Source organism: Setaria italica, chromosome II (genome assembly GCF_000263155.2).
Source record: "Setaria italica strain Yugu1 chromosome II, Setaria_italica_v2.0, whole genome shotgun sequence".
Lineage (NCBI taxonomy): Eukaryota > Viridiplantae > Streptophyta > Magnoliopsida > Poales > Poaceae > Setaria > Setaria italica.
The window spans coordinates 39,090,033-39,103,126 of record NC_028451.1 but is presented as its reverse complement, the minus strand read 5'-3'; the positions used below and the strand labels follow the sequence as shown (position 1 = coordinate 39,103,126).

The 13,094-nt window shown below is 50.6% G+C and overlaps 4 protein-coding genes across 4 annotated transcripts; 1 reads left to right on the top strand and 3 right to left on the bottom strand.

Annotated features, from left to right (window-relative positions):
* Positions 1-2,680: 2,680 nt before the first annotated feature.
* Positions 2,681-4,292, bottom strand: LOC101769550 (auxin-responsive protein SAUR36-like). Its single transcript, XM_012844092.2, has one exon. It carries the CDS (start codon positions 3,869-3,871, stop codon positions 3,176-3,178), a length of 696 nt encoding a protein of 231 aa, XP_012699546.1. The 5' UTR covers positions 3,872-4,292; the 3' UTR covers positions 2,681-3,175.
* A 1,269-nt stretch (positions 4,293-5,561) lies between these two features.
* Positions 5,562-6,452, bottom strand: LOC101769957 (auxin-responsive protein SAUR36). Its single transcript, XM_012844093.2, has one exon. The coding sequence runs from the start codon at positions 6,337-6,339 to the stop codon at positions 5,920-5,922; it is 420 nt and encodes a 139-aa protein (XP_012699547.1). The 5' UTR covers positions 6,340-6,452; the 3' UTR covers positions 5,562-5,919.
* A 148-nt stretch (positions 6,453-6,600) lies between these two features.
* LOC101770364 (auxin-responsive protein SAUR36) lies at positions 6,601-8,654 on the top strand. The gene has a single exon (XM_004957487.2). It carries the CDS (start codon positions 7,556-7,558, stop codon positions 8,003-8,005), a length of 450 nt encoding a protein of 149 aa, XP_004957544.1. The 5' UTR covers positions 6,601-7,555; the 3' UTR covers positions 8,006-8,654.
* Positions 8,655-9,689: 1,035 nt separating this feature from the next.
* On the bottom strand, positions 9,690-10,417 carry LOC101770775 (auxin-responsive protein SAUR36). Its single transcript, XM_004957488.3, has one exon. The coding sequence runs from the start codon at positions 10,344-10,346 to the stop codon at positions 9,921-9,923; it is 426 nt and encodes a 141-aa protein (XP_004957545.1). The 5' UTR covers positions 10,347-10,417; the 3' UTR covers positions 9,690-9,920.
* Positions 10,418-13,094: the final 2,677 nt, after the last annotated feature.

Below are 13,094 nucleotides of genomic sequence, written 5' to 3'. Positions count from 1 at the left end.
TATGCAAATAATTGGATCGCGATCCATTTTAGGGGTTTTCGTAAAAGTTCCGCCGCCTTTTCTGAGGAAGATCCGCCCGGCGATGTCCTCGGCGTAGCCACCCAGGGTAGCCCACAACTGCGAGGCGCCGTTCCCACACGGGGAGGTGAAGGACGCGTCGTCCAGGGACGGCTCGCTGGCGTGGGCGGCCCGCGCGCCCTGCGGCCGGCAAAGGCGTCGGCGGCGAAGCGCGATGGCGTCGGCCCCGCACTCCCCCACCCCGCCTCGGCGTCGGCGGCGAGTCCCGGGCCCAGGGGCGAAGCGCGATGGCGGCGATGATGATGGCCGCGGGCGAGTCCAAGTCGCTGGCGCGCGCGCTGCGGCGGCTGGCCGGCGGCGCGGTTGCCGCGGTCCTGCTCCGCCTCTCCTCAGCGCCTCCAAGTGGTACGCCGTCTTCCTCACCGTGCCGTGCCGTGCCCGTTCTGGTTGCCCCCCAATCATACAGTATGCTCAGGTTTACTTGCTCAGATTTGCGCGTGCACGAGCCCCTCTGTAACTCGTTGTAAATGCATCAGTGCCTTCATTTGTTCATAGCAGCTGGCTGCCTGGCTGGACGTTGCTATATCTCAGTTTGGATTGGTATTCTGCTTGTCTAACTGCATGCAGTCTGCAGTTCGTGATCACCCATTTATTTATGTCTTCCTGCAATTTCCATTTCTTGTGGACCTTCGGCAAGTTGTGAGCCATTTGCGGAATTGTAGGACCACCAAGCTTATGAATTTCCTGTGGATTGTGTACGTGGCTAGAGTGGTTTGGAGTTTGGACAAGTCCTGAGCTGCTCAGAACATTTGCAACATTGTAGGATCCCAAGCTTATGAATCGTATCAGCTTTTTGTTTTCTATTTGAAGGATATAATGTACATCTTATTTTCATCATCGTTGTATGTGTGTGCTAATATGCGACTGCTCTCAGTTACTCAGTTATAAGATGACATTTATTCCCATTGGATTTGTGTGTGTATGAACCATTTAGTATTTCACAGTGAGTTGTCTGCTATATTCCATTAGTCCATGAGGAGCCTTGATTGGTTCATAGGAGTTGGCTGGATGGTGTCACACCTCATTTCTATTTGTGGTCTGCTTGTCCAGCAGCATCTCATATGGTATCCATTTCTCTGCATCTTTCTTCAATTTCCTGTGGGCCTTCAACTAGCTTTGAAGAATACATGGTTCTTTGAATCATTGTTCTATTGCTGTGCCTGTGAGTGTAGGTGTCGTACTAGTTCGGAGTTCAGATAACTTCTCAGCTCATGCTTGCAAAATTGGCATCAGGGTTTGCAGTACTACTTATTCACAGTCATCTCAGCTTGATTTTGAAATATTTAATTTACACTCTAAAAACTTTTTTACACCATAACCATTCGTTTTAGTTAAAACTCAAAATTTTTAATTTTCCTTCTCCTTAAGTAGTATATGCCAAGAGGTCATTCATTGCCTCTTTGAAGCATACATATTGAAAACAAACTTTTCTCCTGTCCTGTATGCAAATATGTGACAGTTCAGTAGTTCACAGTTATGTATACATTTATGTGCCGTTCCTGTCTGCAAGTTTCATATATATATTCTAAATGAAAAGCAGCACAAAATTAAGAGCTGATTTTTCCTGTAGGTGTTGGTTTGGCAGGCTCTGATTCATTGCTGACATGCAACACATCACAAAATTTTCAAAGATTTGGGGAACCTATCAGTTCATTAAGATTAAGAGACTGTACAATTTCCTTCTTTCTAATTATGTCAAGAGTACTACACATACAAGAGCACAAAGTGTATTAGACTAATTGTTGTAGAATCCTATATGCCTTCAGGAGCTGCAAACTGCTGATGCAGCACCGCAGATGGCACTGTATAGCTTGAATGCTGGCAAGGAATCACTACAGAGCTGTCAGGGGACAAGGCCATGACCTTGGTACATACGTTGCTGGCAGCAAACATGGAGATTCAGATTTGATTTTGCTGGGCCATTACTTGGTTCCCCATGAAGGAAAAGATAGTGGACTAGTGATTGGGCATCAGATACACACTACAGTACGGGCTGCTGAATTGGGCAGGGACATAGTGCCAGAATACTGGGTCCATCTTTTATGGAGGTCCTCCTTCTGTTTCAGTGTCCTATACCCACTGACTTGAAGATAAGCTCAAAACCAACCATTCTGAATGATTTGGGGTCTGTTTCTTGAGTATTTGTCTTAGATCTGGTTCTCAGCTCTGAACTGAATGATGCATCGTGCATCAGTCTGGTTTTATTTCAGGAGGTCCGATCTCATGTTTAGTATCACAAATCACACGTCAAGGTGCGCTTTGAATTCCAGTGATATACCACTTACTGTAGAGTGCAGACACCAGTCTCTCTACAGGATCAAGTTACCTCAATTGAAGACTAACAATGGTTATATGATGAGTACCTCATGATAGATATGAACATGCACCCAAACTGTGGGCTTCTGTGATATGGAGGGCTGGTCCATGAACATGCCTATGGTTATCAGCTAGCTGCAAAGTTGCAATGTTGTAGGTCCATTAAGAAGAAGCCATGAAATGGAGTTCACATGAGATGCCAGTGAACCAACAGACCACCAATTGAAGAAGTGATGTGAAGTTGTTGAGCAAGTAGTTTGGACCGCTTAAAATGTTTAATTTGGTCGTTCAGATACAGATTGGCATGGGCATGAACAACTTTCAGGCTATATGTCTCAATCTGAGGACCCATATCATATTTTTAAATAGGACACTATAATTACCTTTACAATTGATATCTCACTACACGATACCAGGCAGAATGGTCCTTGACAGGTTGGACCCGATTTGTATTTGACCTCAGGAGATATGTTTCTTAGATGAACCGGTCAATGCTGACCACGAAACATGGATTGGGAGGACTTGAGGAGTAACACTTGACGTTCTGTAAACCAAACTGATAGCAAAACTCTGAAGATCGCAGCAAGCTGCCAATTGGAAATGCAAGAAAAAGGGAACTGTGCAACAAAGGATTTGTACAATGAACAAGAACATTGCATTAACTTGCTAAGTCGCCACCTTCCTTGACCTCTTTGCCGGAAAAAGGGGCTCTGAATAACACCTTTTTGTCATACTACCTACACTGATGGACTACTACTAACATACACTCATACAACTGCAACTAACAGCAAACTGCCACATACGGAACCACATGGTTTGCATAGTGGCACGACATCGCCATGGTGCTGAGGAACGCCTTCTCCACCTCTGCAGAGGCGCCCTTCCTGAGCAAACACATGGCGTAATCCATGACCGCAGCGTCGCAGGACAGAGTGATCTTGCCATCATCACCCCCAAAGCCGAACTCCTCCTGTGACATCCGCAGGAGCTCTGCAAAGACTGCTGTGCTGAGGCACGCCAATGGCACCTCGAACCGCACCCCATCAGTGGTGTACACCACGCAGTGGCCCTTGCTCGCCACAGAGGTGCAGCACTCGTCGGCTTCCATTGCTGCTGCCCGCCAGGTGAGTTGCTTCCTCCCAAGCGCTGCCATCCTCTGCCACTTCTTGGCCAGCTGAGCAATCCTCTTGGTGCTGATCATGGTTAATTGTTGACTTGTTTCCTCCTTTCTGGATGGAAGCTGGAGAGCTGTGGCTTCAGTTTGCTGTGTTTTGTTTGTGAAGCTGCAAGTGATGGTGTTCAGAGGCCACCTGACCGTGGATATATAGTTCACTCGACTGCTCGAGCAGAATGGTTGGGCAAGGGACAAGGCCACGAGCACGGTCAGTGCGATGTTGGAAGACACGATGTGCTTTCGGTGCTTGGATTTGGACACCATGCATGCAGTTGTCATGGGGAAGCGATGCAAGGACCCCATATTAGTTGGGGGGCCAACGTGAAGTGAGGGCCAGGCTTGTGCAGCTAGCGGTTGTGCCGTCAGATACACCAGCTTGGGTCTATTCAGAGCTGGGTAATGAGACGTTCTCCTGATTTCATTCAGACTGAAAACAAGGTGCTGCCCACCTAAAAATGAGGACTGGGAAGCATGTGCTGAAGTTTTCGATCAGATGGAATTATGGCAATACCATGCATCAAGAACAATAATAATAAAGAAAACTGGAATGTAGGGAACTGCAAGAAGCAGCTGCGAAATGGAGCTCACATGAAGTGCTAGTGATCCAGCTGCAGACCGCAAATTGAAGAAGTGTTATGAAGCTGTCGAGCAAGTTGTCTGGGCCGTTGTATAGGCTTAATCCTTCCGGTCAGAAAAATGTGCTGTGGGCAGAAAAGCTTTCAGATATCTTAAGATAGGAACTGCAAATAGCAAATAACAATGGGTTCTTTTCGTTGCATGATCGCTGGAAGAACTGCTTCTGACAAACTAGACCTGATATAACATGTGGTCCTCATGATCCATGATGCACGGCAGTATGGCTGCACATTGTGATATCCTAGTGGCCCAAGCATTGTGACTAGTGGCTCCAACAAGTGCCGGACAGATGTCCCCAAAGAGATCTAATCAAAACTACACAATGCTCAGCACTACATATTCTGAGCTCTGGTCCAAGAACATGCCTATCATATTGTCAGCTAGATGCCTAGTTGCAATCTTGTAGGTCCATGTAAGAAGCAACGAAATGGAGTTCACATGAGATGCCAGTGATCCAGACTGCCAAATGAAGAAGTGATATGATGCTGTCGAGCAAGTAGTATGGACTGCTGAAAATGTTTAATCCGGTCATTCAGATTATCAGATACAATTGCAATGTGCATGAACAATCTGAGGACCCAGTTCATACTTTTAAATTGGATTTCCTAATGACCATTACAATTGATAACTCACTGCACAATCTCAGGCAGAATGGTCCTGACACGTTGGACCCAATTTCCTTGTGGTCTTCATGAGGTTTGTTCTTTAGATAGAACTGGTCAATGTTTGTTCAGAAACATGGATTGGAAGTACACTTGGCATTATGCAAATCAAACTGATACCGAAACTCTAAATATTGCAGCAAGTTGCCAATTGAAAATGCAAGAGGCATGATGGCACGTTTTGGTTCAGCTGGATCATGGAGTGGCAGTCACCTTTCAGGTCTGGATTCAGAAAATTGTGCTGAAGAAACATGTTGCCCAATGGTGAGCAGTCATTTAATTGTGCAGAAAAGGATCTGTACAATGAATGAACACTGGCGCTAACTTGTGCTGGGGATCTGGATCAAGGTTTTTGATCATCACCCTCAGCTCGACATTATTTGGGAATGGAATCGCCGCAGAGCCTACCGGATTGAATTTCACCCTCGTTCATCCCTAACGTCATTCATTTGCCGCTCAACTTCGTCGGGTCATTGGCGAAGATCCGGAGCATTCGTTGTCTGTGCGGAGTCAATCAGGCGGAGCGAAGGTGCAAGGCAATTCCAAGGAGAGGGTGCGAAGGTCCTGGGCACGTTCGCAGTCAAGGATCCAAGGCGCGTTCAAGGGTCATCCGAGTGAAGGTGCGGAAGAAAGGGGTCATGTTCAGGCGGCGTTTGCGAACGTGACCCAGGCGGTGTGTAACGCGTGACTCGTTATTCTTTCTTTACTGAAATGTACAGCATATTCCTAGAATGTACTAGTTGTATGAGGGTAAATTCGGTATGTAAAAGTCGGTTGGCCTCCCTTTTATAAAAGGGGAGGCATCCTTACTGTACAAGAGTTCATATTTTGGAGAAATACAAGCCCTTATAGAGTCTTATTTTCCATTAGTGCGTGCTTTCTTTTAAGTGTTTGGTGAAGTGTTTGGTGAAGAGCTCGCTCTGAACCAAGAACTTGCTTAGCCATCACCTTCCTCGATCGATTGCAGGATCAGAAGGCACTGAATAACAAACACTTCTCTCTGTCTTACTACCTACACTGCTGAACTACTATACAATCACTACAAAGCTGCAATTAACAGCAAGCTGTCACATAGGGCGCTACATGATTTGCATAGTGGCACGACATCGCCATGGTGCTCAAGAACGCCTTCTCCACCTCCGCAGAGGCGCCCCTCCTGAGCAAGCACATGGCGTACTCCATGACCTTGGCATCGCAGGGCAACGTGATCCTGCCATCTTCGCTCCCAAAGCCAAACTCCTCCCTTGACATCCGCAGGAGCTCCGCGAAGACTGCTGTTCCGAGGCACGCCAATGGCACCTCAAACCGAGCCCCGTCAGAGGTGTACACCGCGCAGTGGCCCTTGCTCGCCACAGAGGTGCAGCACTCATCGGCTTCCTTTGCTGCGGCGCCCCAGGTGAGGCGCTTCCTTCCAAGTGCTGCCATCCTCTGCCACTTCTTGGCCAGCTGAGCGATCCTCTTGGCGCTGACCATGGTTGGTTCTTTCTTCTTTGTCAGGAAACTGGCGAGCTCTGAGTTTAGTTCGAAATGCTTTGTTTGTGATGGTGTTCGGACTTCGGAGGCTACCCGACTGTTATTATATAGCTCAGACAACTACACGGGTGGGATGGTTGAGCAAGGGACAAGGCCATGATCACGGTGAGTGCGATGTCGGAATACGCGTCTGCGAGTACGATTTGGATGTGATTCTGATGGGGGCCGAGTATGTGGCCACTGCCGGTGCCGGCCATGGTGCGCTTTCAGTGCTTGGATTGGACACCGCCGATGCAGGTGCAGCCATGCCGAGTGGTGTCGCGGGGAAGTGGCACGAGGACCCCATGCTAGTTGGAGCCGACATGAAGTGTGAGGGGCTGAGGGCCAAGCTCGTTCAGCTATCAGTTGTGCCATCAGATGCATCAGTTCAAGTCCATTTCAGAGCTGCTTTCTTCAGGCCTAAACCAAGGCACCGCACATCGGAAATGAAGACAAGGAAGCATGGATGGAATGGTTCGGTTGGACATTATGGCTTCAAGAATGCAAATAAAACTGGGTAGTTGCCTGAGTTGCTACCTTGTAGGTCCTTCAAAGGGAACTACAAGGACCGACGAAATGGAGTTCACATGATGTGCTACTGATCCACCTGACCGCAAACTGAAGAGGCGATATGGAGCTGTCGAGCAACTTGTTTGGGTGGGCCGTTGAATAGACTTAAATCCGGTTGCGGAGAAATAATTTGCTGTGGGCACAGTTCTTCCAGATTTCTTAAGATAGGGCATACAAATCACAGATAACAATCGGTATCTCGTCACACAATCACTGATAGAGCTGGTACTGACAAGTTGGACCCAATATGCATGTGGTCCTCATGACCCACGAGACATGGCAGTATGGCAGCACATTGTGATATCCTAGCGATCCAAATGCTTCTACTAGTGGCTCCAACAAGTGCCAAACAGATGGCCCCAGAGAAAATCAAATCAAAGTCACAGACAAACACACTGCTTCTCCTTGCAACACTGCATGTTCCGAGCTCATGGCATTGTCTCTTGGCTGTCTGTGAATCGTCTTCCCGTTGCCTGACCTATAAATCCATCAGCTTAGCACCCAACACCTCATCAGTCCATCAGCAAGGCATCTCTAGTCGCTGAACACCACCTGATACAAACCGAAGTTCTCTGAATTTTCAGCCAAAAAAGCAGGAGGAGCAACCATGGTCAGTGCCAAGAGACTCGTTCAGATGGCAAAGAAGTGGCAGAGAATGGCTGCTCTGGCGAGGAAGCGGCTCACGTCGACGCCACGGAAAGAAGACGAAGGCTCGTGGGGCGCATCGACGTCGTCGGTGGCTGGCAAGGGCCACTGCGTCGTGTACTCCTCCGACGGGAGGCGGTTCGAGGTCCCGCTGGCGTACCTCGGCACGGCGGTCTTCGGCGAGCTCCTGAGCATGGCGCAGGAGGAGTTCGGGTTCGCCGGCGACGATGGCAGGATCTCGCTGCCCTGTGACGCTGCGGTGATGGAGTACGTCATGTGTTTGCTTAGAAGAGAGGCCTCTGAAGAGGTTCTGAGGGTGTTCTTGAGCTCCATCGTCAGGCCTTGCCACCACACTGTCAGCGGCATGGCGCCATCGATGGGGATCATGCACCAACCAGCTGTTTGTGTATAGCTATCATTAATCAGCTGCTGATGGGTAGTAGGTTCTTGGGTTTAGACGGATGTTAGATTATGGAATTACAGGAAATTGAACAAAGGATTCTTCGTTTCATACATGTCCTTTTCTGAACTCGTCTCGTTGCATGAACGACATGGTAGAAAAGTAGAAAGAAGAAGAAGCCATGACCTCAAGCTTTCTGCGAGATGCAGCTGAAGGCACATCAGAATCGGCCGGTGGGCTCCTGTAGTCCTGTGACGTGGGCGGCCGGCGGTGGAATTTCGGCGGCGGCGCGGGCAAGAGAGAGAAGAACCAATCGCGATCCAACTAGAGCCCAATTTAACCGCACTCACGGCCCAGATTGAAGAAAGGCCCAGACCGGTTTTAGGTCTTTCTCTGGGTGGGTGGGACCCGCGCGTATTTAGACGTACCGTTGGGCCTGCGGTGGGTTTATCCGCGGCTGCCGCTCGTTGCGGACGGAGACGCCTTCCGCCACCGCGGCGGCGTCGTGGAAGCCGGCCAGCGCCGTCGAGGCCCCCGCGCTACTTTAGTCGGAGTTTCCCAGTGTGCGGCGCGGCAGGGCAGCTCGTCAGCTCCGTGACAACTCCAAATCGGAATAGGTGCGTGCCCCAAAAATTCTTAGTACTAATATATATTTACAGCACGACTACTGTGTTAATAAAACTACTTTCCTTCACTCTGAACATATGCCAACAAGTTATTGCCTTTGCATTTTCTGATTGAAGGATATAGGGCTTATTTGCTTCTGATCGTGGCCTGGGAAAGCTCCCTGGCACAGGCAGCACATCCAGGCGCTCGATTTTGTCAGCAGAAATGATAGTGCAAGCATACTGGGTCCAGCATTTTGTGGAGGTTTTGCATGTGGTCCAGTGTCCTGTATCAAATGATTTGGAGATAAACTGGTTGAGCTTGCTCAAAACAAATGATTTGGGACTGGGCTCTTTTTTTTTGGCCCTGAAAGAAACACCGACATGATTGAGATTAGCTGAAAACCATCATCAATGTATCACTTGGGACATGGCAGGATGGTCCAAGAGTCATGAGCTGAACAGATGCAGTGTTCACTTCATTGCTGTACTTACTGTTGGAGTTGCACGCTAGGTGTTGGTGAGCAGTGCTTTGATTGCTGCAAATCATGGAACTTGGTGGACAGCTCCATAACTCAATCTCCACTGACGATCTGCATGATTTCTAGCATGCCATGTGACAACCAATTTCGCTGTATCTGTGTGCATGCTCCAATCAGCCTACAATGAAATTTTGCATACACCGTGGCCAGTGTTTGCTGGAAAGTTCAGAGCCTGGTTATGCATCTATCCAGGCTGCTCGCCCTACTTTCACTGCAGTAATGTAAATTGCCATGCAAGACTGTATTTGTTGCCACAGTATTCAGAGTTCACTTGGATAAAGGACATGACTTACTGAGCAAAATAAATCTGCAAAGCAGTAAGCCTTGCGCTTAGGCTATCACTTTTGCTGGTTTGGGTTCCACAGTTTCATGTTTGATTAAACATCATGCACTTCAAGGCTTGACTCCCTCGTCTGATTATGATTTTACGCGGGCGATGTCATGGTTTTGTTCGTCTGGAATGGGAATGGCTGCTGTTGCACCGTGCCACATGCAGTAAGCTTTTGGATCTGAAGTTGTAAGATTTTGCACAAGATACTTATTGCCTCGTCATGTAAGTCCTGGTATTTAATTAATCATCTATCAATGCAATGAAGCATATTTACAGAGAACAATAATAATGGCTCTAACATACTAGTACTTTGCATCTTCCTTAATTGCTTGAAGAGCTCTAACATACTACTTTGCATCTTCCTTGATTGCTTGAAGGATCAAAAGACTCCGCAGAGCAATTTTCTTTCCTACAACCTATACTGAACTATTTACATCCGTTTAGGAGCTTCAAACAATAACCTGATGGCTAACGCCAACAGATGGTGCCATACAGCTTGCATAGTGGCATGACACTGCCATGGTACTCAGGAATGCCTTCTCTACCTCTGCAGAGGAGCCTCTCCTGAGGAGGCACATGGCGTACTCCATGACCATGGCATCACAAGGAAGTGTGATCCGCCCATCGCTCATGAAGCCGAACTCCTCCTGGGACATCCGTAGGAGCTCTGCAAAGACCGGTGTGCCAAGGTACGCAAGTGGTACCTCAAACCGCCTCCCATCGGAAGTGTACATCACGCAGTGGCCCTTGCCCGCCACAGAGTTGCAACACCCATCGCTTTCCTTCACCATCCTCCAAGAGAGCCGCTTTCTCCCCAACACTGCCATCCTCTGCCACTTCTTGGCCATCTGAGCAATCCTCTTGGTGCTGATCATGATTACTTTCTTTCTTCTGTCTTTCTGGAAGCTGGATAGCTGTGGTTTGGGTTTGCAATGCTTTTTTTGTGAAGCTGCAGATGATGGTGTTTGGAGTCCGCTTGACCATGAATATATAGATGAAGGAAAGAGCAAGTCTCTCAGTCAGTGGGATGATTGGCAGGGGACAAGGCCATGAGCTCGGTACGTGCTTTCATTTTGGATCAGGTTCTAATGGGGCCAAGTGTTTGGTACACCGCAACCAGCCATCGTGTGCTTTCGGTGTTCGGATTGGACACTACACGTTGTAGCCATACTGAGCGGTGTATACCCGGGAAGAGGCACGAGGACCCCATGTCAATTGGGAGCTGGCCAACGTGAAGAGGGCCAGACATATTCAGGTGCAATTGGATATCCGCAGGACAGATGCTGTCATTGCGGGACTCCTTTGTTTCTACTATAAGGTAATAGATAGATTATGGGCTAACCCTAGAGGGTAGCTATGAAGATGTCTTACATGGGCCTATTGGGCCCTAATACACATAGTACACCAACACTCCCCCGCAGTCTGAACTACCGACGCAGCGGAGTTGCAGACTGGACATGAAAAGAAAGGCACACACACAAGCCCCCCCAAGACGCAACTAGCCACAGGTGATGTTGAGGCTGGAGCGAAACTCGGTGAAGGCGGGTGACGAGAGGCCCTTGGTGAAGATGTCAGCAAACTGAGAGGTGGTCGGGACGTGGAGGACCCGAACATCGCCGATGGCGACCCGATCCCGGACGAAGTGAAGGTCAATCTCCACATGCTTGGTCCGCTGGTGCTGAACAGGGTTGGTGGAGAGGTACACCGCACTGACGTTGTCGCAGTAGACAAGAGTGCTCCGGGAAGAAGGAGTGTGGAGCTCGACAAGGAGCTGCCGAAGCCAGGATGCCTCAGCCACGCCGTTAGCGACAGCGCGGTACTCCGCCTCGGCACTGGAGCGGGAGACCACCGGCTGACGCTTGGACGACCAGGACACCAGGTTGCCGCCCAAAAAGACGGCGTAGCCGGAGGTAGAGCGCCTAGTGTCCGGACACCCGGCCCAGTCAGCGTCGGTGTAGACAACAAGCTCAGTGGAGGGAGACCGGTGAAGAAGGAGGCCGTAGTCCACAGTGCCCCGGAGGTAACGGAGTAAGCGCTTCAGAGCAGTGAGATGGGGCTCTCGGGGATCATGCATGTGAAGGCAAATCTGCTGAACTGCATAAGTGATATCTGGCCTGGTGAAGGTGAGATACTGAAGGGCCCCAGCCAGACTCCGGTATGCAGTAGCATCTGTCACAGGAGTGCCGGCGGCCTCTGACAACTTGGCCTGAGTATCAACTGGAGTGGAGCAGGGCTTGCAGTCAGTCATCCCAGCTCGCTCCAGGATATCAAGAGTATACTGCCGCTGGTGAAGAAAGAGGCCGGCCTGACGAGGCTCAACAGTGACCCCAAGAAAATGATGGAGCACACCCAGATCCTTCATAGCGAACTCCTGCTGAAGCGAGGTGATGATCCGCCGTAGGAGGGACGGACTGGAGGCAGTGAGGACAATGTCATCAACATAGAGCAGTAGATAAGCAGTCTCAGCTCCATGGTGATAAATGAACAGCGAAGTATCGGACTTGGCCTCCACAAAGCCCAGCGTCAGGAGGTAGGCAGCAAACCTCGAATACCAAGCTCGAGGGGCCTGCTTGAGGCCATAAAGTGACTTGTTGAGCCGGCAAACCATATCAGGCCGAGAAGAGTCAACAAACCCCGCTGGCTGGCTGCAGTAAACAGTCTCAGTCAGAGTGCCGTGCAGGAAGGCGTTCTTGACGTCGAGCTGATGCACGGGCCAGGAGCGGGAGAGAGCCAGTGAGAGAACAGTCCGGACAGTAGCTGGCTTGACCACCGGACTGAACGTCTCGTCGTAGTCGACACCAGGGCGCTGAGTGAAACCCCGGAGAACCCAGCGAGCCTTGTACCGCTCAAGAGTACCATCAGCCCGCCGCTTGTGAGTCCAGATCCACTTGCCGGTGACGACGTTGGAGCCAGGCGGACGGGGCACCAGATCCCAAGTCTGGTTGGCGAGGAGCGCCGCGTACTCCTCTTCCATCGCGCGGCGCCAGTGAGGATCCGACAGGGCGCCGCGGACGGAGGAGGGTACAGGAGAAAACTGCGGCGCGCCGGGCATCGCTGAAAGAGCCCGGGGCTGCAGGGTACCAGCCGCAAGTCGCGTCACCATAGGGTGAACGTGACTCGGGTGTCGGTGTAGGAGAGGCGGATGGTACACCGTCGGCGCGACACGGGCAGTCGGGGCCGGTGGAGGTGGTGTAGGCGTCGCCGGTGGAGAAGAGTCCACCGGCGATGACTGAGGCGGCGACGGCGGTGGCGGGGCCGGCTGCAGGTCCAGTGGAGCCGGCCGCGCCCGGCGCTGGTAGACGCGGACGGGCTGCGCAAACCGGACAGCAGGTGCTGCGGGCGGTGCCACCGGTCCCGCGCAGGGCGAAGGGGAAGAAGCAGCACCAGAGGCCGGCACCGTCGAACCCGTGCTGGGCGCAGGGTCAGGGACAGTACCGGTGGACGTCGAGCCCGAGGAGAACCACGGTGGAGCAGTACCTGCAGGACAGAACGGTAGCGGTGGCTGGTCCACCGGGTCAGTGGGAAACAGGGAGGAGAGATCAGGGTCGGAGGTGGAAGAAGGTGGGGTGGTGGTGGAGTAAGGGAAGACGGACTCGTCAAACACCACGTGGCGAGAGATGAGG